The sequence below is a fragment of the Polyodon spathula genome, chromosome 5 (assembly GCF_017654505.1).
Source record: "Polyodon spathula isolate WHYD16114869_AA chromosome 5, ASM1765450v1, whole genome shotgun sequence".
NCBI classification, from domain to species: domain Eukaryota; kingdom Metazoa; phylum Chordata; class Actinopteri; order Acipenseriformes; family Polyodontidae; genus Polyodon; species Polyodon spathula.
This window is the reverse complement of record NC_054538.1, coordinates 78,067,725-78,094,128: the sequence shown is the minus strand read 5'-3', so window position 1 is coordinate 78,094,128 and position 26,404 is coordinate 78,067,725. Positions and strand designations below refer to the sequence as shown.

At 45.4% G+C, this 26,404-nt stretch overlaps 1 protein-coding gene across 1 annotated transcript in view; it reads right to left on the bottom strand.

Annotated features, from left to right (window-relative positions):
* The window catches only part of lrpprc (leucine-rich pentatricopeptide repeat containing), an 83,382-nt gene that overhangs the window by 21,334 nt on the left and 35,644 nt on the right, over positions 1-26,404 (bottom strand). The window contains exons 23-25 of the mRNA XM_041251424.1: positions 23,630-23,837; positions 11,288-11,412; positions 10,170-10,276 (exon numbers count right to left, since the gene is read on the bottom strand). Of these exons, the coding sequence (XP_041107358.1) occupies positions 10,170-10,276; positions 11,288-11,412; positions 23,630-23,837 (440 nt within the window). The remainder of the gene's footprint in view (positions 1-10,169; positions 10,277-11,287; positions 11,413-23,629; positions 23,838-26,404) is intronic.

Genomic DNA, 26,404 nt, shown 5'->3' with positions numbered 1-26,404 from the left:
TTTACATGGTTACCAGGTTACTTCATTATTTCATTTATGCTAAGCGTTGGTTATTGAAGTTTATGGCGCCTTCTGTCTGTGTGGGTTCAATGTAGTGAGCTCAGTGCCGGCTGGTCCAGCACAGGTATAGTGACCTAGATAGGAGGCAGTGCTGTTTGGTAACGAACAGAGATTTTTTTTTAACTGAACCACTGCACATATATTTAGTCTAATTGAACTGCGATGAATGTTTCATCCAGGACTGCAGTATAACTGCTGGGCTACTAAGGTACGTTCAGCAGTATGACTGCATGGTTGAGGAGACACTTACGTGGTCTGGGTTGGATTTGCACTTTTGCTTTGTAATAAACGACTGCCTATCTGTGCTGCAAAGGTCTGAGCTTTAAAGAAGTATAGCCTTTCCCAAGTCAGTAACAGTACTAGATAGTTGGCCTGATGGATGCAATGGGTCTGAATAACCAGCGTGCCCCCAGCAGCTCGGACTTGTAGCGTCAGAGGGCTGACGAAGAGGATGTAGGAACTCCCGCAGTGGAGGATCAGCGAGCGGGGCATGAAGACTGCAATGAGAGGAGCAGGGACACCAGCACACTGTCAATGAGAGAACCGATCCTACTGTAATAAGACCAGCACACCGTCAATGAGAGAACCGATCCTACTGTAATAAGACCAGCACACCGTCAATGAGAGAACCGATCCTACTGTAATAAGACCAGCACACCGTCAATGAGAGAACCGATCCTACTGTAATAAGACCAGCACACAGTCAATGAGAGAACCGATCCTACTGTAATCAGACCAGCACACCATCAATGAGAGAACCGATCCTACTGTAATAAGACCAGCACACCGTCAATGAGAGAACCGATCCTACTGTAATCAGACCAGCACACAGTCAATGAGAGAACCGATCCTACTGTAATCAGACCAGCACACCATCAATGAGAGAACCGATCCTACTGTAATAAGACCAGCACACAGTCAATGAGAGAACCGATCCTACTGTAATCAGACCAGCACACCGTCAATGAGAGAACCGATCCTACTGTAATCAGACCAGCACACAGTCAATGAGAGAACCGATCCTACTGTAATCAGACCAGCACACAGTCAATGAGAGAACTGATCCTACTGTAATCAGACCAGCAGGGACACCAGCACACCGTCAATGAGAGAACCGATCCTACTGTAATCAGACCAGCACACCGTCAATGAGAGAACCGATCCTACTGTAATCCAGCACACCGTCAATGAGAGAACCGATCCTACTGTAATAAGACCAGCACACCGTCAATGAGAGAACCGATCCTACTGTAATCAGACCAGCACACCGTCAATGAGAGAACCGATCCTACTGTAATAAGACCAGCACACCGTCAATGAGAGAACCGATCCTACTGTAATCAGACCAGCACACAGTCAATGAGAGAACCGATCCTACTGTAATCAGACCAGCAGGGACACCACACCGTCAATGAGAGAACCGATCCTACTGTAATCAGACCAGCACACCAGTCAATGAGAGAACCGATCCTACTGTAATCAGACCAGCACACCGTCAATGAGAGAACCGATCCTACTGTAATCAGACCAGCAGGGACACCAGCACACCGTCAATGAGAGAACCGATCCTACTGTAATCAGACCAGCAGGGACACCAGCACACCGTCAATGAGAGAACTGATCCTACTGTAATCAGACCAGCAGGGAGACCAGCACACCGTCAATGAGAGAACCGATCCTACTGTAATCAGACCAGCAGGGACACCAGCACACCGTCAATGAGAGAACCGATCCTACTGTAATCAGACCAGCACACCGTCAATGAGAGAACCGATCCTACTGTAATCAGACCAGCAGGGACACCAGCACACCGTCAATGAGAGAACCGATCCTACTGTAATCAGACCAGACCAGCACACCGTCAATGAGAGAACCGATCCTACTGTAATCAGACCAGCAGGGACACCAGCACACCGTCAATGAGAGAACCGATCCTACTGTAATCAGACCAGCAGGGACACCAGCACACCGTCAATGAGAGAACCGATCCTACTGTAATCAGACCAGCAGGGACACCAGCACACCGTCAATGAGAGAACCGATCCTACTGTAATCAGACCAGCAGGGACACCAGCACACCGTCAATGAGAGAACCGATCCTACTGTAATCAGACCAGCAGGGACACCAGCACACCGTCAATGAGAGAACCGATCCTACTGTAATCAGACCAGCAGGGACACCAGCACACCGTCAATGAGAGAACCGATCCTACTGTAATCAGACCAGCAGGGACACCAGCACACCGTCAATGAGAGAACCGATCCTACTGTAATCAGACCAGCAGGGACACCAGCACACCGTCAATGAGAGAACCGATCCTACTGTAATCAGACCAGCAGGGACACCAGCACACCGTCAATGAGAGAACCGATCCTACTGTAATCAGACCAGCAGGGACACCAGCACACCCTCAATGAGAGAACCGATCCTACTGTAATCAGACCAGCAGGGACACCAGCACACCGTCAATGAGAGAACTGATCCTGATGTAATCAGACCAGCAGGGACACCAGCACACCGTCAATGAGAGAACCGATCCTACTGTAATCAGACCAGCAGGGACACCAGCACACCGTCAATGAGAGAACTGATCCTACTGTAATCAGACCAGCACATCGTCAATGAGAGAACCGATCCTACTGTAATCAGACCAGCACAGCGTCAATGAGAGAACCGAAAGAAAGAAAGAAAGAAAGAGGTGTTCCCTACAAAAGCAACAGCAGAATTGACCTTATCAAATTAAATTGTAGGGTCATTTTGGTTTAAAACAGTAAGTGCTGCATATAGAATCAAACACTGCCCGGCTAACTAAAGAACATCTTTTGACCTCCCAGTTTGGGTCAAACATGATGCGAGTTTTAAAAACCCTTGACGCTTTCACTGAACCAGAGTGCTTTCCAAATTAAAGTTGTTTTTTTCAATCAAACAATTAACAGTTTGAGTGGGTTTCAAGCCTACAGAAAGCCACTTACGTTTTGAAGTATTAAAGAATACATGAAAATGTACGTGCTCTCCTGGCATCCTCTTATGTGTGCTGCCGATCTAACACGCAGCTACAGGAGGCTGCTGTCCACTGCCTGGTGGAGCATCTTGGTAAACCTTTTTTTTGTTTTTTGGAGTGTGCAGTACTGTATGTCATGTAAATCAGCAGCTAGTACAGATTACAGGCCAAAATGAACAGCATACTAACAAATGTTCTTTTTTTGTGCAGGACAATGTGCATGTATAACGGGCAGTGTTGTGTGATACACTGTCGTTACAGATTCTGTCCCGTCAGTGAGATGAGGTTAAAAGCTCTATAACCACAAATGCAGATGAGCCTGGCTCTTTTGCATTATGGTTAAGACACAAAACAGAAGCAGTGCTAAATACTGTCAAACCTAAATCTCTTTAAAGGGACAGCAGCAGTGTCTGCATCTGCTGGCAATGAACCCAAACCCCTATCTTGTAAGGTGACTTCTACATACTGATAGCCTGACTTTGCCCCAAGCCACAACTCCTTTTCTGTTTTTATATACGTATGTCAATTCTCAAGTAAGAGCATTTAGGGACACAGCTTAAAAACTACAAGATTACCCTCCCCGGCCCCCATAATATGCGAAACCCTGTCCTTAAAAGGAGGCCACAACCGCTTATCTTGTAAACTAGGCACACTAAGCCAGATTCAGAGAATTTAGAGTCCAACGCACATTAAAATCTGTAAATCACTTTGTTACATATTGAATGTAACCCTACCATTTCTTATCCGCAGGAGGAAGTTGTGTCTTTTGATGATTTTTCTAATAAGGCTCTGTATAATATCGAAAGCAATCTAGAAAGAGCATGGCTGTAATCCTCAGCCCTGTGTTCCCCACAGATTAACTTCATCCAAAGCTACCCAAAGTTCAGGAAAGCTGCTGACTGTGTAATGTGCAATGACAAGACCTCGCCCGGTCCAGTGGGCTCGTGTGCCCTCTGCACAACATGCTGCAGATCTATTGCTTTGCTTTCCAAAAGATCAGGGGGTGTCTAGACAAGCCTAAAGCAAATCGGGTCACTTGCACTGCCAGGTTAAAGCAAAACCCCTTCATAGGAATTGATGCAGGAATGTTAAATGAAGAACTACAAAGAATAAATTAATTTAGGATCGCAGCACTCCAAGTGAAGCTGGCTACATGAACATCATAGATGTACAAATACAGGGGTCCTTTACATTTTTAAAAGAAAAAAAAACATTACTTCTAATTATTAGCACACAGTCACCCAAGTATTTGGGTAGTAAAAAAAAAAAAGAGAAAAATCACAAAGAAAGTGATTTCTATAATTTCTAATTGTTCTATTGAAAGATATAAATTAAAGCAGAGAGTCAGATTTATATTAAAAACAACTAATTATTACATACCTTGCATACAATGAGAAATAACATGCAAAAAACTAATTTCACACTTTAACAAATGGTGTAAAGAAGGTTAAACAAATACAGTGAGTATACTTTAGATGAGAACTCTGCAAGGAATGCTGTCAACAGATGCTTTTCTCCTTGGAATTGGAAGCCGATTTGAAAAAGAAATACACCTGAAAATGTATGTGTGCTTGTAATAAAACATATACAGCGTGCTTGTAATAAAACATACACCACGTGCTCGTAATGCAGCACATACCGTGTGCTCGTAATGCAGCACATACAGCGTGCTCGTAATAAAACATATACAGCGTGCTCGTAATAAAACATATAACACGTGCTCTTAATAAAATATACTACGTACTTGTAATAAAATATATACCGTGTGCTCGTAATACAACATATACAGCATGCTCATAATAAAACATATACAGCGTGCTCGTAATAAAACATATACAGCGTGGTCGTAATAAAACATATACAGCGTGGTCGTAATAAAACATATACAGCGTGGTCGTAATAAAACATATAACACGTGCTCTTAATAAAATATACTTGTAATAAAATATATACCGTGTGCTCGTAATACAACATATACAGCATGCTCATAATAAAACATATACCGCGTGCTCGTAATAAAACATATACCGCGTGCTCGTAATAAAATATATAAAAATCGGTCAATAAAAGTCAATCAATAATGGACTGATTGTTGCACCTCTACCAAACCCACACAACAAAACAAATTCAGGCTACTATGTGGAAGTTCTAGTCTTGGTCCCCATCATAAAGTATACACTTCAGAAACAGAATTATATATTTCTTTAAAAAGCGCAATAGAAATAGATTAGTGTGTGTAAAATGAGGTCAGTTTTTAGTTAATTACCAAGCAACAAAGTCTCATTTGAGTGCTGGGCACATAGGGAGAAAAACCCTTTAAAACAAAAACAAACAGAACGAGAGAGAGGAGGGAATTCAGATTAGCAATTAGTCAGAATTGAAGTGTAATTAAACAAGACAAACTAATTGTAATACCCATGTGATTTCTTAAGTTAATTGGCTTTAGGATGAAATGGAACATTTTAATTGAACAGAAAATTTAAAATACTGTATATAGCAGCTGATAGACGGACAAGGGGATAGAGACGGACACACTAAAGAAACACATCAATAGATCTGGCCACTGCACAGTGGTGTGAGCCTTTCCAGGTTTGAATATGACCTTGACTACCCACAGAGTAGAGGGAACATGAACAGGCGCGTCAGCAAAACCTGGAACAGATCAACACAAACCGACTATACATTGTATTCCATTTTCTATAGTAATTTCCCCTCAGTTCAATTAGGAACTTCCTAGTGACTGAGATCAACACTAAACCAGATTAGCCCGTTATGGGCTTTGCATGCTTGTCAGTTTTCTCTCTTAAGAAACACCCTGGGAATGTCACACAGACACACACACGATAATAGCGTCAGTAGCCCTTATTAGAAGCTTCAGCACACTGTGCCAGCAGTGTATCTGCTGGAGAGATCATACCACTCCTTACTTTAAAATTATATTTATAAACCAAAAACTTAGAAGAGGAGGCGGTCCGGACTGAAATAAGAAATAGGAAGAGTGATCCCTCCTGGGATACACCACCAAGTAGTTAGTTTAAGCCCTGTATCAGTACTGCAGAGGCAGACCATCCCCTTGAATATCCGCTGAGAGAGAAGAGCCTGTGCAGTGGCATTCAGGGGCTGATTAGTTGTAGCTGAAGTTCGATAGATGACTGTCGGCCATTTCATTGTTCCGGGAGGAGGGGATAAAATACTTGAGTTGAGCAACAAAAAGACAGAGCAGCAGCTAAATCCGGGAGATCTGCTGATGCCAGGGGATAAGACAGCCTGGAAAATCCTGACCACGGCAGCAGGAAAAGGTCCGCAGGTGGGGGGGGGGCACGTCAACCGCCATCTGGCCCTCTTCATTACTGTGCGATTGCCTCTCCAAGCTGCCTTGAAAGGGTTCTATTAACCTTACTGCAGACAAATGCCAGGACTCATTCCAGTACTTTAGCAGTTTTAAGCTTTCCTTTTTCATTACATTACGATTTTAATACGACCTGCAATTTGGGGTAAGATCTGCCAGCTGTTGACATCTGGACCTCTTTCAGCAGTTAACCAAATAAGGGATAGGACATGTGGGGGGGGGGGGGGGCTGATAGAGGGAAAAAGGAGATCAATTCACAGAGAAGAGAGGGGAAGGAGAGGAAAGTGGAGATGGAATTACATTCATATATGGCAGATTACAGGTACAACAGTTGTAGTCTACAGACCATTTAGAAAATAAAATGTAAGATTCTGATACACTCAGTAACTTGTGAACAATGTCCTCTCAAAGTTTGACTGCAATTGGAAATCTAAAACCCTGCAGGTACAGCCAGCAGGAATATACATCCACAGGGGGTTTAACACTAGAACCGCTGGGTTTATGCTACTACCTAGAACCACGGAAACAGCTGCTTGTCCATGTAATGTTTTACATTTAACTTGAAGCAGGCAATGCTGATTTCAATGAAGTTGTTCCAAATTTATGATGAAATGTTTTTTTTTTTTTTTTTTTTAAACTAAAACAGTCCACCATCTAATAACCAGTAAACAAAACATCTTAGTGTTGTACATGGTGTAGTACAATTGCAATAAACGTCCAGCTGTACAAATACATTCATTTTGCTTTGTTAAATCAGAAACATAACCACACACACTTAGTGTTTTGCGTTTCTGATTTATACCAAATTTTACCAAAAAATTACATGATTTTTTTTTTTTTTTTTAAACATTTATACCTGACGTGTCTATTATTCAATATTTTCCCAGCATTATTTTTTAGAAAATACACAATATTCTGATTAAAATGCTGTTTTATTTTGACTCCGACATTGTAATAAGCAGCCCTACACTGTATCCTAGGATTCAGCAGACATTTAGAAGTCAGAGGATCAAATAACATTCAAAACGTGGTTCTCTGTCACTTCACAAACACATTGTCACCGGATTCTGTTGGCCAATCAAAGCCTGATTATGGTGGCAATTGCTGGGCATAGTAACTATTAGCGTGATCAAAAACTAAATTGAAATATATTTTTAGTGGATGAGGAATGGGGACAAAACATAAATCAGTTTATGAATATTCAAAAGAAAACAAATGTTTTGAAGTATGCAAAAAGTAAAAATAGCAGAAGTGGATTAGATGAGGCAGAGGATGCATAGTGCTGCAAATACTGCTGCATTGAGGTACAATAAAAAAAAAACACTGAAAAATAAGAGACACATTAAACTAATACAAGAAAGTGAACTGAGAGACAAGCAATCCATTTCTGAGGCTTTTACACACGCTTTAATAAAAGAGAGCACAGAATGACTGTGTTAATGAGTCAGAGTGCTGTGTTTTGCTGGACAGCCACTGTTTATTGCAGAGAGGTGTGTATTGGTGACTTTGTTCGACAGTACTGTCCATCAGCTAAAACACTGACAATCTTAATCGTAAATATTTGACAGAAAATTATGATGCTTTAGTTGGTAAACTTATAGAATGCATTGATGGAAATGTCCAGTGTGACTTTTGACGCGTCACCCGATGGCTTGGACCATCCAGTTCTGTCAATTCTCTTTTATTTTTATGATTTCAAGGCGAATAATCCTGGCTTGTTTTGTGCTGATGTCACATTCATACATTCTGTAGATACAGTTCCAGCAGAACAACGACTGCCCAAACATTTGCAAAGTACCAGTAAACTTGGGAAAATGTGTGTATACTGAGATCCCCCCAATTTTTACTGATGTTTCGATTAAAACCAATTTTGTACTGATTTTATCCCTATTTAATATATTACAAGTGTACCACTGTGTTGCATTGACATGAAGAGCAAGTTACAGTGTGTATTAGTCATTCAAAGTACTCCATTCAAACACAATGTTTTCTGCATCAGGTCACAAACACGTTCCTCCTCTATCAGCTTGTTTTTCTTTCGCCATGTTTAAGTTTGTCTTTGTTTCGTCTCCAGTCACGCACTGTTTTTTTAGCATTGCGATTGCCATGCATTTCGACACATTCAACAACGTGAAGTGTTGTGTAGCATTTTCATTTTCTGTCTGACTGTCCTACTTTATCCAGTCTCAAAGTCACCTGCATTATTATAGCATTGCAGTTACAATGAATGGAAGACTTGATATGTTTACTCAGAGTTTACCAAGAGCTGTTTGCTACGGATCCCTGGTTCAGAAAGAATTTGACAAATCAATGGCTCGGGAGGGTGGGAATAAGGAAATTCATAGAGATTTACCGCTATTATGTTAAGAGTGAAGCAGTATAGCTGTGACTTTTTCATATTTCAAAGATTGGTAACTTTAAAACACAATTTTATATTTTTTTCCCATGTACACTGGGTTCCAGTCTGATATTTGCAAGCACCATGCCGTTTCCCAGTCTGATATTAACAAGCACCATGCCGTTTCCCAGTCTGATATTAACAAGCACCATGCCGTTTCCCAGTCTGATATTAACAAGCACCACGCAGTTTCCCAGTCTGATATTTGCAAGCACCATGCCGTTTCCCAGTCTGATATTAACAAGCACCTTGCCGTTTCCCAGTCTGGGTCCCAGTCTGATATTTGCAAGCACCATGCCATTACAATAACAGAGGAATATTTCACTGTTAAAAAGTTTAATGTGTTCAGCAACCCTCTCTGTACATATAGCAACAACAAAAGTAAATCAGACATGTTACACTTTGAAAAGGACAACTGTTTGTTACAGCCCTAGATTTGGGCTAGATTTGAACTGTAGGACAATAAGGTAAAGGGCTAACTGGCTCAAAAAAGTGTGAAGCTGCAGAATAGCTGAACAAACTATCTATACCATTTTCCAGAGGCTGCTTTTCTAATTTAATTTCCTATACACTAAAAGTTGACCTTATTGAGAACCTGTGACTGGGCTACAAGCAGTGCCCACAGTGCTGAAATCCTCAATTCCTTGAAAATGTGTACAAGTTCAAGGAATATAAAAAGATATAAAAAATATAAAAAACTTCCCATTTAACCCTACACCAAACCCTTTAATCATTCAACAAGATGTGGTTCTATTTTTGCCACCGAACTCAGTCCCCTATCCTAAGCTGCTTAGGATATTAAAGACAGGACCGGCATGTTAACGCAGCACACCATCAGACAGCACACTTATTATTACTCCTCGTCAAGATGCCTTGCAAATAATCCGAGCCCCGAGCAACAGCGAATTCAACTCCGCCATCTTTCTTAAGCACCACAACAAAGAGTTCTAAGCAGAGGATTAGCAACTTTACACTCAGGAATGCCGGTTTAATTTAATTCCACCCCATCCCCTCCCTCTTCTCCACAATCTCCAGATTTAATATGCAGATAATATCTCTGTCCCGTAACAGTCGCTTAACCCGAACGCACTGCGGAGAATGGAAATTCAATAAGGAGTGAAATCACGCTCTGACAATTAATTACAGGTTGGAAGAATGAAGATGGTACTTTGCACAAGCAGTGGTGTGGTATTAGCTCGCTGCAGCGCCGCTCCCTTCTTCCCCGTTTGACTGCTGTGCAGCCTGAATAGCATTAGTTAGGATTTAGTCTAAATCTAATTTAAAAAGTTGAAATTATTACAGCAATCTAATTAAGGATTTAAATAGCTGTGTGCATACGGCACAATAGGAGAAATCCCACCTCAATGATTTTGCGAGCCTCCTTGTATTTGCCCGTGTGCATGAAGGCAAAGAACAGGTCGTACAGCATTGTCATCTCACCCCGCTCCTGGCTAATGAAATCCATCGCTGAGAAACAGAGAGAGAGAAAATTTAAATATATATATATTCTGACCAGCAGTTCCTCACAGGCATTCTGTATCTGTAAGTATGCTTGCCAGTTCACAAACTCATCTTGTATTACTGTGTATTACTGAATGAAAGCAGAAGATCACTTGGTGGCTGTACTTCTTATTATATCCAGATCAGAATGTATCAAGCTCACCTTATGATAAAAAAAAAAACTGCCCTTCTTAAAAATCAACACCAAATTAATCCACAAAACCAAAAAGTGTTTAAAAAATAAAACTAATAAAAAAAATGTTAAAAAGGTGTTGTAGCCAGTACAGGAAGCAATACAATGGCTAGGACTCATCTCCCACCGTGTGCCCTGCTACCCAGCCCCTTCATGAAAAAACTCTACACCTTCCTGCCTGCCCTGGCACACACCCCCTTAACGAAAAAACTCTATACCTTCCTGCATGCCCTGGTACCCAGCCTCCTGAAGTGACTCTACAGTTTCCTCTGCTCTCTTGCATGCCCTGGTACCCAGCCCCTTGATGAAGTGACTCTACAGTTTCCGCTGCTCTCTTGCATGCCCTGGTACCCAGCCCCTTGATGAAGTGACTCTACAGTTTCCTCTGCTCTCTTGCATGCCCTAATACCCAGCCCCTTGAAGTGACTCTACAGTTTCCTCTACTCTCTTGCATGCCCTGGTACCCAGCCCCTTGATGAAGTGACTCTACAGTTTCCACAGCTCTCTTGTATGCCCTGGTACCCAGCCCCTTGATGAAGTGACTCTACAGTTTCCTCTGCTCTCTTGCATGCCCTGGTACCCAGCCCCTTGATGAAGTGACTCTACAGTTTCCTCTGCTCTCTTGCATGCCCTGGTACCCAGCCCCTTGATGAAGTGACTCTACAGTTTCCTCTGCTCTCTTGCATGCCCAGGTACCCAGTCCCTTGATGAAGTGACTCTACAGTTTCCTCTGCTCTCTTGCATGCCCTGGTACCCAGCCCTTGACAACGACAGTTTCCTCTGACCTTTCTGCAGGAGTTCAGTCTCGCCCTTCTCCACCAGCTTACACAGGACGTCATGGAGGCGAGGCATCTGGCTATACTTCCTTTGGCAGTCCATGGAAGCCTCCAGCGCAGTGGGCAGGTCCCCCCTGAAGACAGAGACAGAGTGAGAGGGTTCACAATAAGGTACTAGAGCAGGGCTGGCCAACCACAGAGTCTTATGGTTGGACAAGCCACAGGGTCTTACGGTTTTGTTCTACCCAAGTTCTCAATTACTTAATTGAACCAATTATATTCTTAATTCTGGGGTAATGCTAACTGCTCCTGTTCTTCAGGTAGCAAGTCACAGTGCAGTGTGATCAAGCCACCAAGAAACTTTTTTTCTGATCAATTGTATCCAATTTAGAAACTAACCTCACTGTGACATTATGATGGAAAGAATGAAGTGAAAACAAAGTGCACCCCTCCCTCTACTGTGATAGGCAGTGAAAAGCTGATTGGGTAATTGCAGTGCCAATCAAGCAAGTGGTGAAAGCAGAAAGGTCACGACTGGCCTTAAAAAACAAAGGGTTTGTTTCTAATACGGGACGGCAGCTCTGCAGAGAGCTAGTACAGAGAGCAGGCAATTGATTTCCAATACGGGACGGCAGCTCTGCAGAGAGCTAGTACAGAGAGCCTGCAATTCATTTCCAATACGGGACGGCAGCTCTGCAGAGTGCTCGTACAGAGAGCCTGCAATTCATTTCCAATACGGGACGGCAGCTCTGCAGAGAGCTAGTACAGAGAGCCTGCAATTCATTTCCAATACGGGACGGCAGCTCTGCAGAGAGCTCGTACAGAGAGCCTGCAATTCATTTCCAATACGGGACGGCAGCTCTGCAGAGAGCTCGTACAGAGAGCCTGCAATTCATTTCCAATACGGGACGGCAGCTCTGCAGAGAGCTAGTACAGAGAGCCTGCAATTCATTTCCAATACGGGACGGCAGCTCTGCAGAGAGCTCGTACAGAGAGCCTGCAATTCATTTCCAATACGGGACGGCAGCTCTGCAGAGAGCTAGTACAGAGAGCCTGCAATTCATTTCCAATACGGGACGGCAGCTCTGCAGAGAGCTCGTACAGAGAGCCTGCAATTCATTTCCAATACGGGACGGCAGCTCTGCAGAGAGCTCGTACAGAGAGCCTGCAATTCATTTCCAATACGGGACGGCAGCTCTGCAGAGAGCTCGTACAGAGAGCCTGCAATTCATTTCCAATACGGGACGGCAGCTCTGCAGAGAGCTCGTACAGAGAGCCTGCAATTCATTTCCAATACGGGACGGCAGCTCTGCAGAGAGCTCGTACAGAGAGCCTGCAATTCATTTCCAATACGGGACGGCAGCTCTGCAGAGAGCTCGTACAGAGAGCCTGCAATTCATTTCCAATACGGGACGGCAGCTCTGCAGAGAGCTAGTGCAGAGAGCCTGCAATTCATTTCCAATACGGGACGGCAGCTCTGCAGAGAGCTCGTACAGAGAGCCTGCAATTCATTTCCAATACGGGACGGCAGCTCTGCAGAGAGCTCGTACAGAGAGCCTGCAATTCATTTCCAATACGGGACGGCAGCTCTGCAGAGAGCTAGTGCAGAGAGCCTGCAATTCATTTCCAATACGGGACGGCAGCTCTGCAGAGAGCTCGTACAGAGAGCCTGCAATTCATTTCCAATACGGGACGGCAGCTCTGCAGAGAGCTCGTACAGAGAGCCTGCAATTCATTTCCAATACGGGACGGCAGCTCTGCAGAGAGCTCGTACAGAGAGCCTGCAATTCATTTCCAATACGGGACGGCAGCTCTGCAGAGAGCTCGTACAGAGAGCCTGCAATTCATTTCCAATACGGGACGGCAGCTCTGCAGAGAGCTCGTACAGAGAGCCTGCAATTCATTTCCAATACGGGACGGCAGCTCTGCAGAGAGCTAGTGCAGAGAGCCTGCAATTCATTTCCAATACGGGACGGCAGCTCTGCAGAGAGCTCGTACAGAGAGCCTGCAATTCATTTCCAATACGGGACGGCAGCTCTGCAGAGAGCTCGTACAGAGAGCCTGCAATTCATTTCCAATACGGGACGGCAGCTCTGCAGAGAGCTCGTACAGAGAGCCTGCAATTCATTTCCAATACGGGACGGCAGCTCTGCAGAGAGCTCGTACAGAGAGCCTGCAATTCATTTCCAATACGGGACGGCAGCTCTGCAGAGAGCTCGTACAGAGAGCCTGCAATTCATTTCCAATACGGGACGGCAGCTCTGCAGAGAGCTCGTACAGAGAGCCTGCAATTCATTTCCAATACGGGACGGCAGCTCTGCAGAGAGCTAGTACAGAGAGCCTGCAATTCATTTCCAATACGGGACGGCAGCTCTGCAGAGAGCTCGTACAGAGAGCCTGCAATTCATTTCCAATACGGGACGGCAGCTCTGCAGAGAGCTCGTACAGAGAGCCTGCAATTCATTTCCAATACGGGACGGCAGCTCTGCAGAGAGCTCGTACAGAGAGCCTGCAATTCATTTCCAATACGGGACGGCAGCTCTGCAGAGAGCTCGTACAGAGAGCCTGCAATTCATTTCCAATACGGGACGGCAGCTCTGCAGAGAGCTCGTACAGAGAGCCTGCAATTCATTTCCAATACGGGACGGCAGCTCTGCAGAGAGCTCGTACAGAGAGCCTGCAATTCATTTCCAATACGGGACGGCAGCTCTGCAGAGAGCTCGTACAGAGAGCCTGCAATTCATTTCCAATACGGGACGGCAGCTCTGCAGAGAGCTCGTACAGAGAGCCTGCAATTCATTTCCAATACGGGACGGCAGCTCTGCAGAGAGCTCGTACAGAGAGCCTGCAATTCATTTCCAATACGGGACGGCAGCTCTGCAGAGAGCTCGTACAGAGAGCCTGCAATTCATTTCCAATACGGGACGGCAGCTCTGCAGAGAGCTCGTACAGAGAGCCTGCAATTCATTTCCAATACGGGACGGCAGCTCTGCAGAGAGCTCGTACAGAGAGCCTGCAATTCATTTCCAATACGGGACGGCAGCTCTGCAGAGAGCTAGTGCAGAGAGCCTGCAATTCATTTCCAATACGGGACGGCAGCTCTGCAGAGAGCTCGTACAGAGAGCCTGCAATTCATTTCCAATACGGGACGGCAGCTCTGCAGAGAGCTCGTACAGAGAGCCTGCAATTCATTTCCAATACGGGACGGCAGCTCTGCAGAGAGCTCGTACAGAGAGCCTGCAATTCATTTCCAATACGGGACGGCAGCTCTGCAGAGAGCTCGTACAGAGAGCCTGCAATTCATTTCCAATACGGGACGGCAGCTCTGCAGAGAGCTCGTACAGAGAGCCTGCAATTCATTTCCAATACGGGACGGCAGCTCTGCAGAGAGCTCGTACAGAGAGCCTGCAATTCATTTCCAATACGGGACGGCAGCTCTGCAGAGAGCTCGTACAGCGAGCCTGCAATTCATTTCCAATACGGGACGGCAGCTCTGCAGAGAGCTCGTACAGAGAGCCTGCAATTCATTTCCAATACGGGACGGCAGCTCTGCAGAGAGCTCGTACAGCGAGCCTGCAATTCATTTCCAATACGGGACGGCAGCTCTGCAGAGAGCTCGTACAGAGAGCCTGCAATTCATTTCCAATACGGGACGGCAGCTCTGCAGAGAGCTCGTACAGAGAGCCTGCAATTCATTTCCAATACGGGACGGCAGCTCTGCAGAGAGCTCGTACAGAGAGCCTGCAATTCATTTCCAATACGGGACGGCAGCTCTGCAGAGAGCTCGTACAGAGAGCCTGCAATTCATTTCCAATACGGGACGGCAGCTCTGCAGAGAGCTCGTACAGAGAGCCTGCAATTCATTTCCAATACGGGACGGCAGCTCTGCAGAGAGCTCGTACAGAGAGCCTGCAATTCATTTCCAATACGGGACGGCAGCTCTGCAGAGAGCTCGTACAGAGAGCCTGCAATTCATTTCCAATACGGGACGGCAGCTCTGCAGAGAGCTCGTACAGAGAGCCTGCAATTCATTTCCAATACGGGACGGCAGCTCTGCAGAGAGCTCGTACAGAGAGCCTGCAATTCATTTCCAATACGGGACGGCAGCTCTGCAGAGAGCTCGTACAGAGAGCCTGCAATTCATTTCCAATACGGGACGGCAGCTCTGCAGAGAGCTCGTACAGAGAGCCTGCAATTCATTTCCAATACGGGACGGCAGCTCTGCAGAGAGCTAGTACAGAGAGCCTGCAATTCATTTCCAATACGGGACGGCAGCTCTGCAGAGAGCTCGTACAGAGAGCCTGCAATTCATTTCCAATACGGGACGGCAGCTCTGCAGAGAGCTCGTACAGAGAGCCTGCAATTCATTTCCAATACGGGACGGCAGCTCTGCAGAGAGCTAGTACAGAGAGCCTGCAATTCATTTCCAATACGGGACGGCAGCTCTGCAGAGAGCTAGTACAGAGAGCCTGCAATTCATTTCCAATACGGGACGGCAGCTCTGCAGAGAGCTCGTACAGAGAGCCTGCAATTCATTTCCAATACGGGACGGCAGCTCTGCAGAGAGCTAGTGCAGAGAGCCTGCAATTCATTTCCAATACGGGACGGCAGCTCTGCAGAGAGCTAGTGCAGAGAGCCTGCAATTCATTTCCAATACGGGACGGCAGCTCTGCAGAGAGCTCGTACAGAGAGCCTGCAATTCATTTCCAATACGGGACGGCAGCTCTGCAGAGAGCTCGTACAGAGAGCCTGCAATTCATTTCCAATACGGGACGGCAGCTCTGCAGAGTGCTAGTACAGAGAGCCTGCAATTCATTTCCAATACGGGACGGCAGCTCTGCAGAGAGCTCGTACAGAGAGCCTGCAATTCATTTCCAATACGGGACGGCAGCTCTGCAGAGAGCTCGTACAGAGAGCCTGCAATTCATTTCCAATACGGGACGGCAGCTCTGCAGAGTGCTAGTACAGAGAGCCTGCAATTCATTTCCAATACGGGACGGCAGCTCTGCAGAGTGCTAGTGCAGAGAGCCTGCAATTCATTTCCAATACGGGACGGCAGCTCTGCAGAGAGCTCGTACAGAGAGCCTGCAATTCATTTCCAATACGGGACGGCAGCTCTGCAGAGTGCTAGTACAGAGAGCCTGCAATTCATTTCCAATACGGGACGGCAGCTCTGCAGAGAGCTAGTACAGAGAGCCTGCAATTCATTTCCAATACGGGACGGCAGCTCTGCAGAGAGCTCGTACAGAGAGCCTGCAATTCATTTCCAATACGGGACGGCAGCTCTGCAGAGAGCTCGTACAGAGAGCCTGCAATTCATTTCCAATACGGGACGGCAGCTCTGCAGAGAGCTCGTACAGAGAGCCTGCAATTCATTTCCAATACGGGACGGCAGCTCTGCAGAGTGCTCGTACAGAGAGCCTGCAATTCATTTCCAATACGGGACGGCAGCTCTGCAGAGAGCTCGTACAGAGAGCCTGCAATTCATTTCCAATACGGGACGGCAGCTCTGCAGAGAGCTCGTACAGAGAGCCTGCAATTCATTTCCAATACGGGACGGCAGCTCTGCAGAGAGCTAGTACAGAGAGCCTGCAATTCATTTCCAATACGGGACGGCAGCTCTGCAGAGAGCTCGTACAGAGAGCCTGCAATTCATTTCCAATACGGGACGGCAGCTCTGCAGAGAGCTCGTACAGAGAGCCTGCAATTCATTTCCAATACGGGACGGCAGCTCTGCAGAGTGCTAGTACAGAGAGCCTGCAATTCATTTCCAATACGGGACGGCAGCTCTGCAGAGAGCTCGTACAGAGAGCCTGCAATTCATTTCCAATACGGGACGGCAGCTCTGCAGAGAGCTCGTACAGAGAGCCTGCAATTCATTTCCAATACGGGACGGCAGCTCTGCAGAGAGCTAGTACAGAGAGCCTGCAATTCATTTCCAATACGGGACGGCAGCTCTGCAGAGAGCTCGTACAGAGAGCCTGCAATTCATTTCCAATACGGGACGGCAGCTCTGCAGAGAGCTCGTACAGAGAGCCTGCAATTCATTTCCAATACGGGACGGCAGCTCTGCAGAGAGCTAGTACAGAGAGCCTGCAATTCATTTCCAATACGGGACGGCAGCTCTGCAGAGAGCTCGTACAGAGAGCCTGCAATTCATTTCCAATACGGGACGGCAGCTCTGCAGAGAGCTCGTACAGAGAGCCTGCAATTCATTTCCAATACGGGACGGCAGCTCTGCAGAGTGCTAGTACAGAGAGCCTGCAATTCATTTCCAATACGGGACGGCAGCTCTGCAGAGAGCTCGTACAGAGAGCCTGCAATTCATTTCCAATACGGGACGGCAGCTCTGCAGAGAGCTCGTACAGAGAGCCTGCAATTCATTTCCAATACGGGACGGCAGCTCTGCAGAGAGCTCGTACAGAGAGCCTGCAATTCATTTCCAATACGGGACGGCAGCTCTGCAGAGAGCTCGTACAGAGAGCCTGCAATTCATTTCCAATACGGGACGGCAGCTCTGCAGAGAGCTAGTGCAGAGAGCCTGCAATTCATTTCCAATACGGGACGGCAGCTCTGCAGAGAGCTAGTACAGAGAGCCTGCAATTCATTTCCAATACGGGACGGCAGCTCTGCAGAGAGCTCGTACAGAGAGCCTGCAATTCATTTCCAATACGGGACGGCAGCTCTGCAGAGTGCTAGTGCAGAGAGCCTGCAATTCATTTCCAATACGGGACGGCAGCTCTGCAGAGTGCTAGTACAGAGAGCCTGCAATTCATTTCCAATACGGGACGGCAGCTCTGCAGAGAGCTCGTACAGAGAGCCTGCAATTCATTTCCAATACGGGACGGCAGCTCTGCAGAGAGCTCGTACAGAGAGCCTGCAATTCATTTCCAATACGGGACGGCAGCTCTGCAGAGTGCTAGTGCAGAGAGCCTGCAATTCATTTCCAATACGGGACGGCAGCTCTGCAGAGAGCTCGTACAGAGAGCCTGCAATTCATTTCCAATACGGGACGGCAGCTCTGCAGAGAGCTAGTGCAGAGAGCCTGCAATTCATTTCCAATACGGGACGGCAGCTCTGCAGAGAGCTCGTACAGAGAGCCTGCAATTCATTTCCAATACGGGACGGCAGCTCTGCAGAGAGCTCGTACAGAGAGCCTGCAATTCATTTCCAATACGGGACGGCAGCTCTGCAGAGAGCTCGTACAGAGAGCCTGCAATTCATTTCCAATACGGGACGGCAGCTCTGCAGAGAGCTCGTACAGAGAGCCTGCAATTCATTTCCAATACGGGACGGCAGCTCTGCAGAGAGCTCGTACAGAGAGCCTGCAATTCATTTCCAATACGGGACGGCAGCTCTGCAGAGAGCTCGTACAGAGAGCCTGCAATTCATTTCCAATACGGGACGGCAGCTCTGCAGAGAGCTCGTACAGAGAGCCTGCAATTCATTTCCAATACGGGACGGCAGCTCTGCAGAGAGCTCGTACAGAGAGCCTGCAATTCATTTCCAATACGGGACGGCAGCTCTGCAGAGAGCTCGTACAGAGAGCCTGCAATTCATTTCCAATACGGGACGGCAGCTCTGCAGAGAGCTCGTACAGAGAGCCTGCAATTCATTTCCAATACGGGACGGCAGCTCTGCAGAGAGCTAGTGCAGAGAGCCTGCAATTCAAAATAACAACCCATCGCCGACCAGTTGTTTTTTTTGTTTTTTTTTTTACTTAAGACAAACAGGGAGGACAGTAATGTTGTTGAAGCCGACACCCTGGGATCCTTCAAGAAGCTGCTTGATGAGATTCTGGGATCAATACGCTACTAACAACCAAGCGAGCAAGATGGGCCGAATGGCCTCCTCTCGTTTGGAAACTTTCTTATGTTCTTATGACAAAAGCAATAGAGCTTACTATATAAACAGGACTCTCCAGAGATTGGTTTTAATTGAAATGAAGAGCACCAACATTATGTGTGTAGCTCGAGTCGAGTAGCACTTCACCCAACGGCTCCCTGATTGAAAAGCTCTTAAGACTGAAATCGTTAGAAAGAGTGGCGAGGGACAGCACAGAAAAAACAACCAAGCAAATAAAAGCAGCACCCCCCGCCCCCCCACACGAAAAACACTTCAGCCCCCCCCTCCCCCCATCCAGGGGGGGGGTCGTTACAAACGTAAACCCTCCTATTAGTTAAGTCCTTTAGTCAAAATATGTGCTTCCCGAGACATCATCGGATTTGCAATTGTTGGGGGTTGGGAGGAGAGAGTTAGGGGTAGTGGTATTATTCCTTGACTGTTCCTCGGAGGCTGGTGTTGCAATTACTACTAATCCCCCCCCCCCCCCCCCCCCCCCCAACCACCAAGTAACAGAAAAAAAACTGAACCATGTTGAAGGCTTTCTAATTTCCCTAGGTACAATTTAGCTGTCACTTGCGTTAACATTTACTCAAACACGCTCTCCGAATGGCACTAACTCTGCATGTCAAGTACTTGCCAGCCAATTAAGCGGCAAACTGGAACAGTCTCTGTTAAGCAACTGAATGATTAGACAAGATAGCTCATTTCCCTGGCTTCCTTTTGTTCGGGAGAAAAATGCCACATTAACATTATCAGCCTCAACAGAATTTTCTGACAGACAGAGAGGGAGATAGAGAGAAAAAAAAAAGATTTTAAATAAAACGTTTTTAAAAATAGGGAAAAAACACACACACACACAGAAGAGAAGGGAGAATAGTGTTGCTGCCTGGACTAGACAAACCAGACAAAGCTTGTCATTCGCCAATCATCCTTCAAAAAGCAACAGCCATGAATGCAACTTAATTACAACCCAATGATCCTTGACAAAAAAAACCCTCATCTTATCACTGTCCTGTCCCCAGCAGGCAAATGGAACACTTTTGTCCTTCGGTGTTGATGATGCTAAATTCATAATTGCAATAATGGAGTGAGAGACCCAGACTCGCTCCATCTCACTCAAGCACTCCCTGGGTTTAAACAAAAAAACAAACCAAAAAATAAATATGAAACAGACAGGTGACCGTTCCACCGCACTGCTGCAGCACTGGCACGAGTCTGCTTCACAACCAGGTGAGAAGGGGAGCCCCTGCCGGACCAACGGGACAGAGCGGATCCTCTGACCCAATCCCACTGCCAAGGGAAATAGGACTCCTATTGTATAGCAGCTGTACCCATCCCAGGTTATACTATGAGCTTGATGAGACACTGCATGCAGGTAACAAGTTCAGGTGTGTCTTATTAAACATAGTAAAATCTTTGATTTATATGTGGATAATATGGATCCTCACATGATGCTATCGTGCATTTGCATCTTCCATATGTCCCCATATAAGACTAGAAAAGTTTTATTTCTCCATGCATAAAAGGGTTAAGAGTATAAGGAAAATATGAAACAGGTGTAATTACAGCAAGCTTGATAAGAGTGTTTTCTACCTTATTAATTAAATAGGCCATGCCTCATTACAGAACAGTGGGTATAAGGGCCAATATGATGTGAAATTCACATGATGATCATTCTGTTTATCTCGGGAGTAAATATTCAAAATAAAAATGCTCTTTATTTTCAGTAGATTTTTGTTTGGTGATCCAATAAACAGTTACAAACATAAATGAATGACCATTTTTTCTGCATGCATTTATCATTTACCATTCACTTCTCTCCTATAAAAATCCTATCCTGCCGCATCTTTCTTTACCTTATTAAAGTGCAGACAATAATTACCAATACGGTTTAATCAATCTCAGCTAATTTGTTGCTTGTTTGTAGAAGACTGACGTTTATTCAGGTGTCACAGTAAGTCTTCATAAATAGCTATCAGAAAGTCATTGTGATTGACATTCTGAAAAGACTCAAGCACCAGCCTGACATTTCCCTTGTCCTGTCGGAACTGACAAAGAAGTGGATGAGCGTTGATGAAAGTAACTGTAAGAGACGGACTCTATTTAAAAAGCTGTCTGCGTGGTCTAGCCTGGGAGGGAGATGTTGGCATCAGCAGGTCCTTCCTACTCATCATTTAATTTAAAAAAAAGAAAATAATAATACAAAAAAAAGTGAATGATTAGGACTGACAAACATAAAGCCTTACGGGAGAGAAAAAAAAAAAAAAAAAAGCAGCTTTGTCTTGAGTTTGTGGTTTAAATAAGGATCCAAGTGCGGGGAGTCTAGCTGCAGAATGAGTGGACATGACGTGCTCTCCCCAGTGAGGTAACAAATCCCGCTGGTCTGATATGCATCGCTTTGCATGAAGTCACTGCCCCGTGTGAAACAGTGCTTTCTCTACTTGCATAGCATGAGGGACGAGCAGGAATGAGTAGCAACTGAAATGTTTTATGTTAAGAAGTAGTCACTGTGTATGGGTGGAAATAAGACTCCTACTGCATAGCAGTTTCACCCATTCAAGGTTTTACTTCAAGCTTGAATCACCATGGTGTATAGATAACAAGCTTAGGTGTGTCTTATTAAACTCCTTGTAAAACCAGGAATGGATCAAACTGCTGTGCAATGGGAGTGTTTCCACCCCTGCTGTGTGAAACTATGCATATATACTATACATATAACATTATCAAAAAGGTATCCACAAAAAAGAAAAAAAGGTGTTTTGAATATCCTCAATAAAGGAGTTCTAGGTCACATTAGTCCATTGTATAGAAATACAATTCCAGAGGACTTCACATTTTTAGAGGGGATGATTTCGTAATCAGGGATACCAAGATATTTAGTGAGCAAGTAATCTGAATGAAGTTATCCGGCAACAAACTCCCCGTCCCCAGCTGTGCTGCTTTCATAAAAACAGAACATTTCAGTGTACCATTCAACTTGTGAGACGTGTGGCTCATTAAAATATTCAGCATATTTTTAAAGAGGAGATGGTTATCTATTCAGATATAGCAGGTTATTTAATAGTAAGTAAAGGTGTCCGAGGAAAAATGAGAAATACAATCCCCAGAAGTAGTCTTGCTGTAAATCATTTGTTGTTGCCAAATCTGTGACCTGACTGAAATTACATGCATACATTACATACATATAAATGAAAGCCACAGTGTCTGCCAGTCCCCATGCTGGGATGCGTGGGTCAGAGTGTCAGGGTTAGGGTTAAACTCCCCACTCTACAGACTTGCTGCATGTTGTTTGGAACATAGTAATTAGCGCTCGGTACATAATTAACATGCAAATGAGGACACATCTACTTAAAACAGCATTCTCGCAAACAGAGCTGAATGAAGGTTAAGGGCTAGTGCCGAGAGGCAGGATTTTTTGGTTTTATTTGCATATTGTGTTTTAGTGAGCAGTGATACCCATCGCTAAATTAACAACAAAAAATCAAGTTGATTTCAGACTGTTTTTTGGAACTAAAGGTTCTGCATTGTCTGATCACGAGCAACGCACAGGAATGTGCAGAGTTAAACAGTAATGTGCATTCTGCCATCCACAACTCCAGTTTCAAACTACAGCTGCTACAGCATATTAAACTGTTATACAACAAGCATTGGCAGAAACAGCATTGAATAATACGGTTTTGTATATCCCTCACTAATTCAAGAACGGAATCGCACTGTATTTTATTTCGTTATGTATTTACAGATTTTTTTTTTTTAACCGATTCATTGTTTTGCACTGTGTTTTGTAATGTTGATTTGTGTTTGATTGTTTTGTGCAGTACCTTGAGACACCTAGGTGTGAAAGGCGCTATGAGAAGTTAATAAATGCTGCAAGAACAATATTTACGATGTTGCAGAAACCTTTTTTTTTCTTCTAAGATCACAATATGGGTCATACCTTGAAAATATACAGTCTTGTGTGTATTAGTTTAGACACATCAACACAATGAAATCTAGGGTTTACCATCATCATGATATTAATGACTTCACATTCTTAAGGTGATAGAAGATTCTAAAGTTAAATTAGCAGCAGCTACATTTCTAATTTCACGAGAGAGTAGATCTGCACTCAGCATGTCAATCATAAAGCATTTGAAACTCTGAAACCTCAACAGGTTCTATATAAACAGTTTAAGAACATTAATATCAGGGTTTTGTCTGTTTCTATTAGTAACATTTAAAATTACTTTTAATCCATTTATAATTCTTCAGTGTACGTTCAAAATAAAGAAGCAAAGAGTTCGACTAAACCCTTACTGCGCTGTTCATTCCTAGTTCAATGCTCATGGTTTTCTACGCTTGTCTGTGCTTCCCCATTCCTAGTTCAATGCTCATGGTTTTCTACGTTTGTCTGTGCTTCCCCATTCCTAGTTCAATGCTCATGGTTTTCTACGCTTGTCTGTGCTTCCCCATTCCTAGTTCAATGCTTATGGTTTCCTACGCTTGTCTGTGCTTCCCCACACTCACTTCTCCAGGTGCACAGTGACGAGCGGGGAGCAGAGGTTGGCGGAGGGCTTGGCCAGGCCCAGGGTGAAGAGAGCGTCCAGGATGCTCCGCACAACCTCCTCCTCCGCACGCATGGCCGAGGCGTTCAGGATGTGGAAGAATGAAGTGACGCTGGCGTCCCGCACGGCCACGCCCTTCTCCTTCATCTCCTTCAGGATGCCGAGCACGTCTGCGTTGGGAGACAAGAGAGGCAGTGTCAGCACACAGACATGCCAGCCTCCTATTGAACTGGGCTGAATCACACAAGCTGCTGTTATTTGGACAAAATGTATGTCTCAATGGTAGTTCTCACTTGTAATCATTATTTTAAGTAAGAATACCCGTAATCTGATGTCCTGCTAGGTTTATTTTTCTTCAATATATAAGAATGGCAACAATTATTGTTCTCAAAATACTAAATTTGAACTAGGAATGGAATTGGAAAAACAGGATCTGACCCCAACCCTGCTTTATACTGGGGCAGAGAATAGATGTGCAGGGCCTGATTGCAAGAGAGAACAAGAGAGACAACGAGAAGAAGATGGGGAAGTGTACTGTATGAGAGAGAGAGAGAGAGAGAGAGAGAGAGAGAGAGAGAGAGAGAGAGAGAGAGAGAGAGAGAGAGAGAGCCCCTTAGATAATTTCATGTAGGGAAAACAAACTGCTATTAAAACGGCATTTTAACCCAGCAGGAATGCAAATTCTGGTGTATAATGCCAATTCCAAGTTAATTACTACTCGCATTTCTAAACGAGACTACAATTAAAGCCCCCACAATAGCAAGCTTTTTATAATTTCCCCACAACTGCGACTACAAATTATAGGTAAGAAGAGTGAGGCCACCGTGCCCCGGCTCACCCAGCAGCCTGCCCCGGAGCTGACAGAGCCAGCTAAGTGGAGGCTTTATCAGCCCCCTTTGCATCTGCCAGTCCGAGGCATTGTCTCTCCCAGGCAGATGGTTTGTCACAAAGCCAGATAATTAAGATGTGTTTACACTGTATTTACAGGCAGTCTAATGGCTGGATACCGATAGGGTCTGTTTGCACTGCTGATACTAATTACCCCGGCTGTGCCAGAGAGAGTCTGTTCTAAACAAGCAGCATGTTCAAACTCCGAGGAGGCAGCAGGCTTCCCTTGCAAGGCTGCCCGCTGCAGTACATGACGCGCATACCGGCAGGCTCCTTAACAGAGTTACTTTTCAGAACAGGATGGCCTTCTGCAGGACACGCATGCACACTTGTTCACTTTATCTAGCATGGCCGTCTATTATAATAGCTTACGATCCTAAACAGCAAGCCAAAAAAGCACAACACATGGTGAAAGCTGGTGGGGAACAAATCTCTTTTGCACTTATATATTTTTTATTTTTTTCTTAAAAGCATTTTATTTATTTATTTTAGGGAAAAGCTAAATCTAAGAGATCTCAGAGATGAACCCTACACCTGCCTCATCACCATGGAGACCCTATGGGATGTCCTTGACTGCTCTCACTGGGCAACCAGAGCCTTCTTCAGGCGCTAGGCTGGTGTCTGTGCCTCCTACACTCTGGTATTCATACCCCTGGTCCCTGATTATGTGTCAGACTGTTCCGTTGCCCCTCGAGTCACACAGGCTCAGAGCACGGCCACGCCTCTTGTTATGCAAATAAGTTACTAATCCCCTGGGGGTTGCTGATGGTTTAATGGAGTCCTGCGAGGTCGGGCCTCTTGTGTTCACTCTGTTCTCGTGTTGAAGAGTTTTCCTGTTTTCAGAGGACGGAGCGTCATTGTTTCGTTTTGGTTTGTTTACCCGCTGCATTTCACTAATTGCCATCAATTTGAGAAGAGCTTGTGAAGGATTCAGCTGCAGTAAGAACGATCTGCATGGGGATGGTATACAATTTTATACAACTTACAGCATGCTACAAATAAGCTGCTACTAGACACTGGTGATTCTGTGAACAAATAAAGTATCCACAGGGACAAAGCACCTCTAGGGTCAGTGAAAGATGCCAGGGGACCCCTATGTCTTCCCTAGTAAAGGCTCCCCTGTGTGGAGTGCAGGGTGAGTCACTGAGCTCAGTGTCTTCCCTAGTAAAGGCTCCCCTGTGTGGAGTGCAGGGTGAGTCACTGAGCTCAGTGTCTTCCCTAGTAAAGGCTCCCTTGTGTGGAGTGCATGTAGAGTCACTGAGCTCAGTGTCTTCCCTAGTAAAGGCTCCCTTGTGTGGAGTGCATGTAGAGTCACTGAGCTCAGTGTCTTCCCTAGTAAAGGCTCCCTTGTGTGGAGTGCATGTAGAGTCACTGAGCTCAGTGTCTTCCCTAGTAAAGGCTCCCTTGTGTGGAGTGCAGGGTGAGTCACTGAGCTCAGTGTCTTCCCTAGTAAAGGCTCCCCTGTGTGGAGTGCAGGGTGAGTCACTGAGCTCAGTGTCTTCCCTAGTAAAGGCTCCCTTGTGTGGAGTGCATGTAGAGTCACTGAGCTCAGTGTCTTCCCTAGTAAAGGCTCCCTTGTGTGGAGTGCAGGGTGAGTCACTGAGCTCAGTGTCTTCCCTAGTAAAGGCCCCCCTGTGTGGAGTGCATGTAGAGTCACTGAGCTCAGTGTCTTCCCTAGTAAAGGCTCCCTTGTGTGGAGTGCAGGGTGAGTCACTGAGCTCAGTGTCTTCCCTAGTAAAGGCTCCCCTGTGTGGAGTGCATGTAGAGTCACTGAGCTCAGTGTCTTCCCTAGTAAAGGCTCCCCTGTGTGGAGTGCATGTAGAGTCACTGAGCTCAGTGTCTTCCCTAG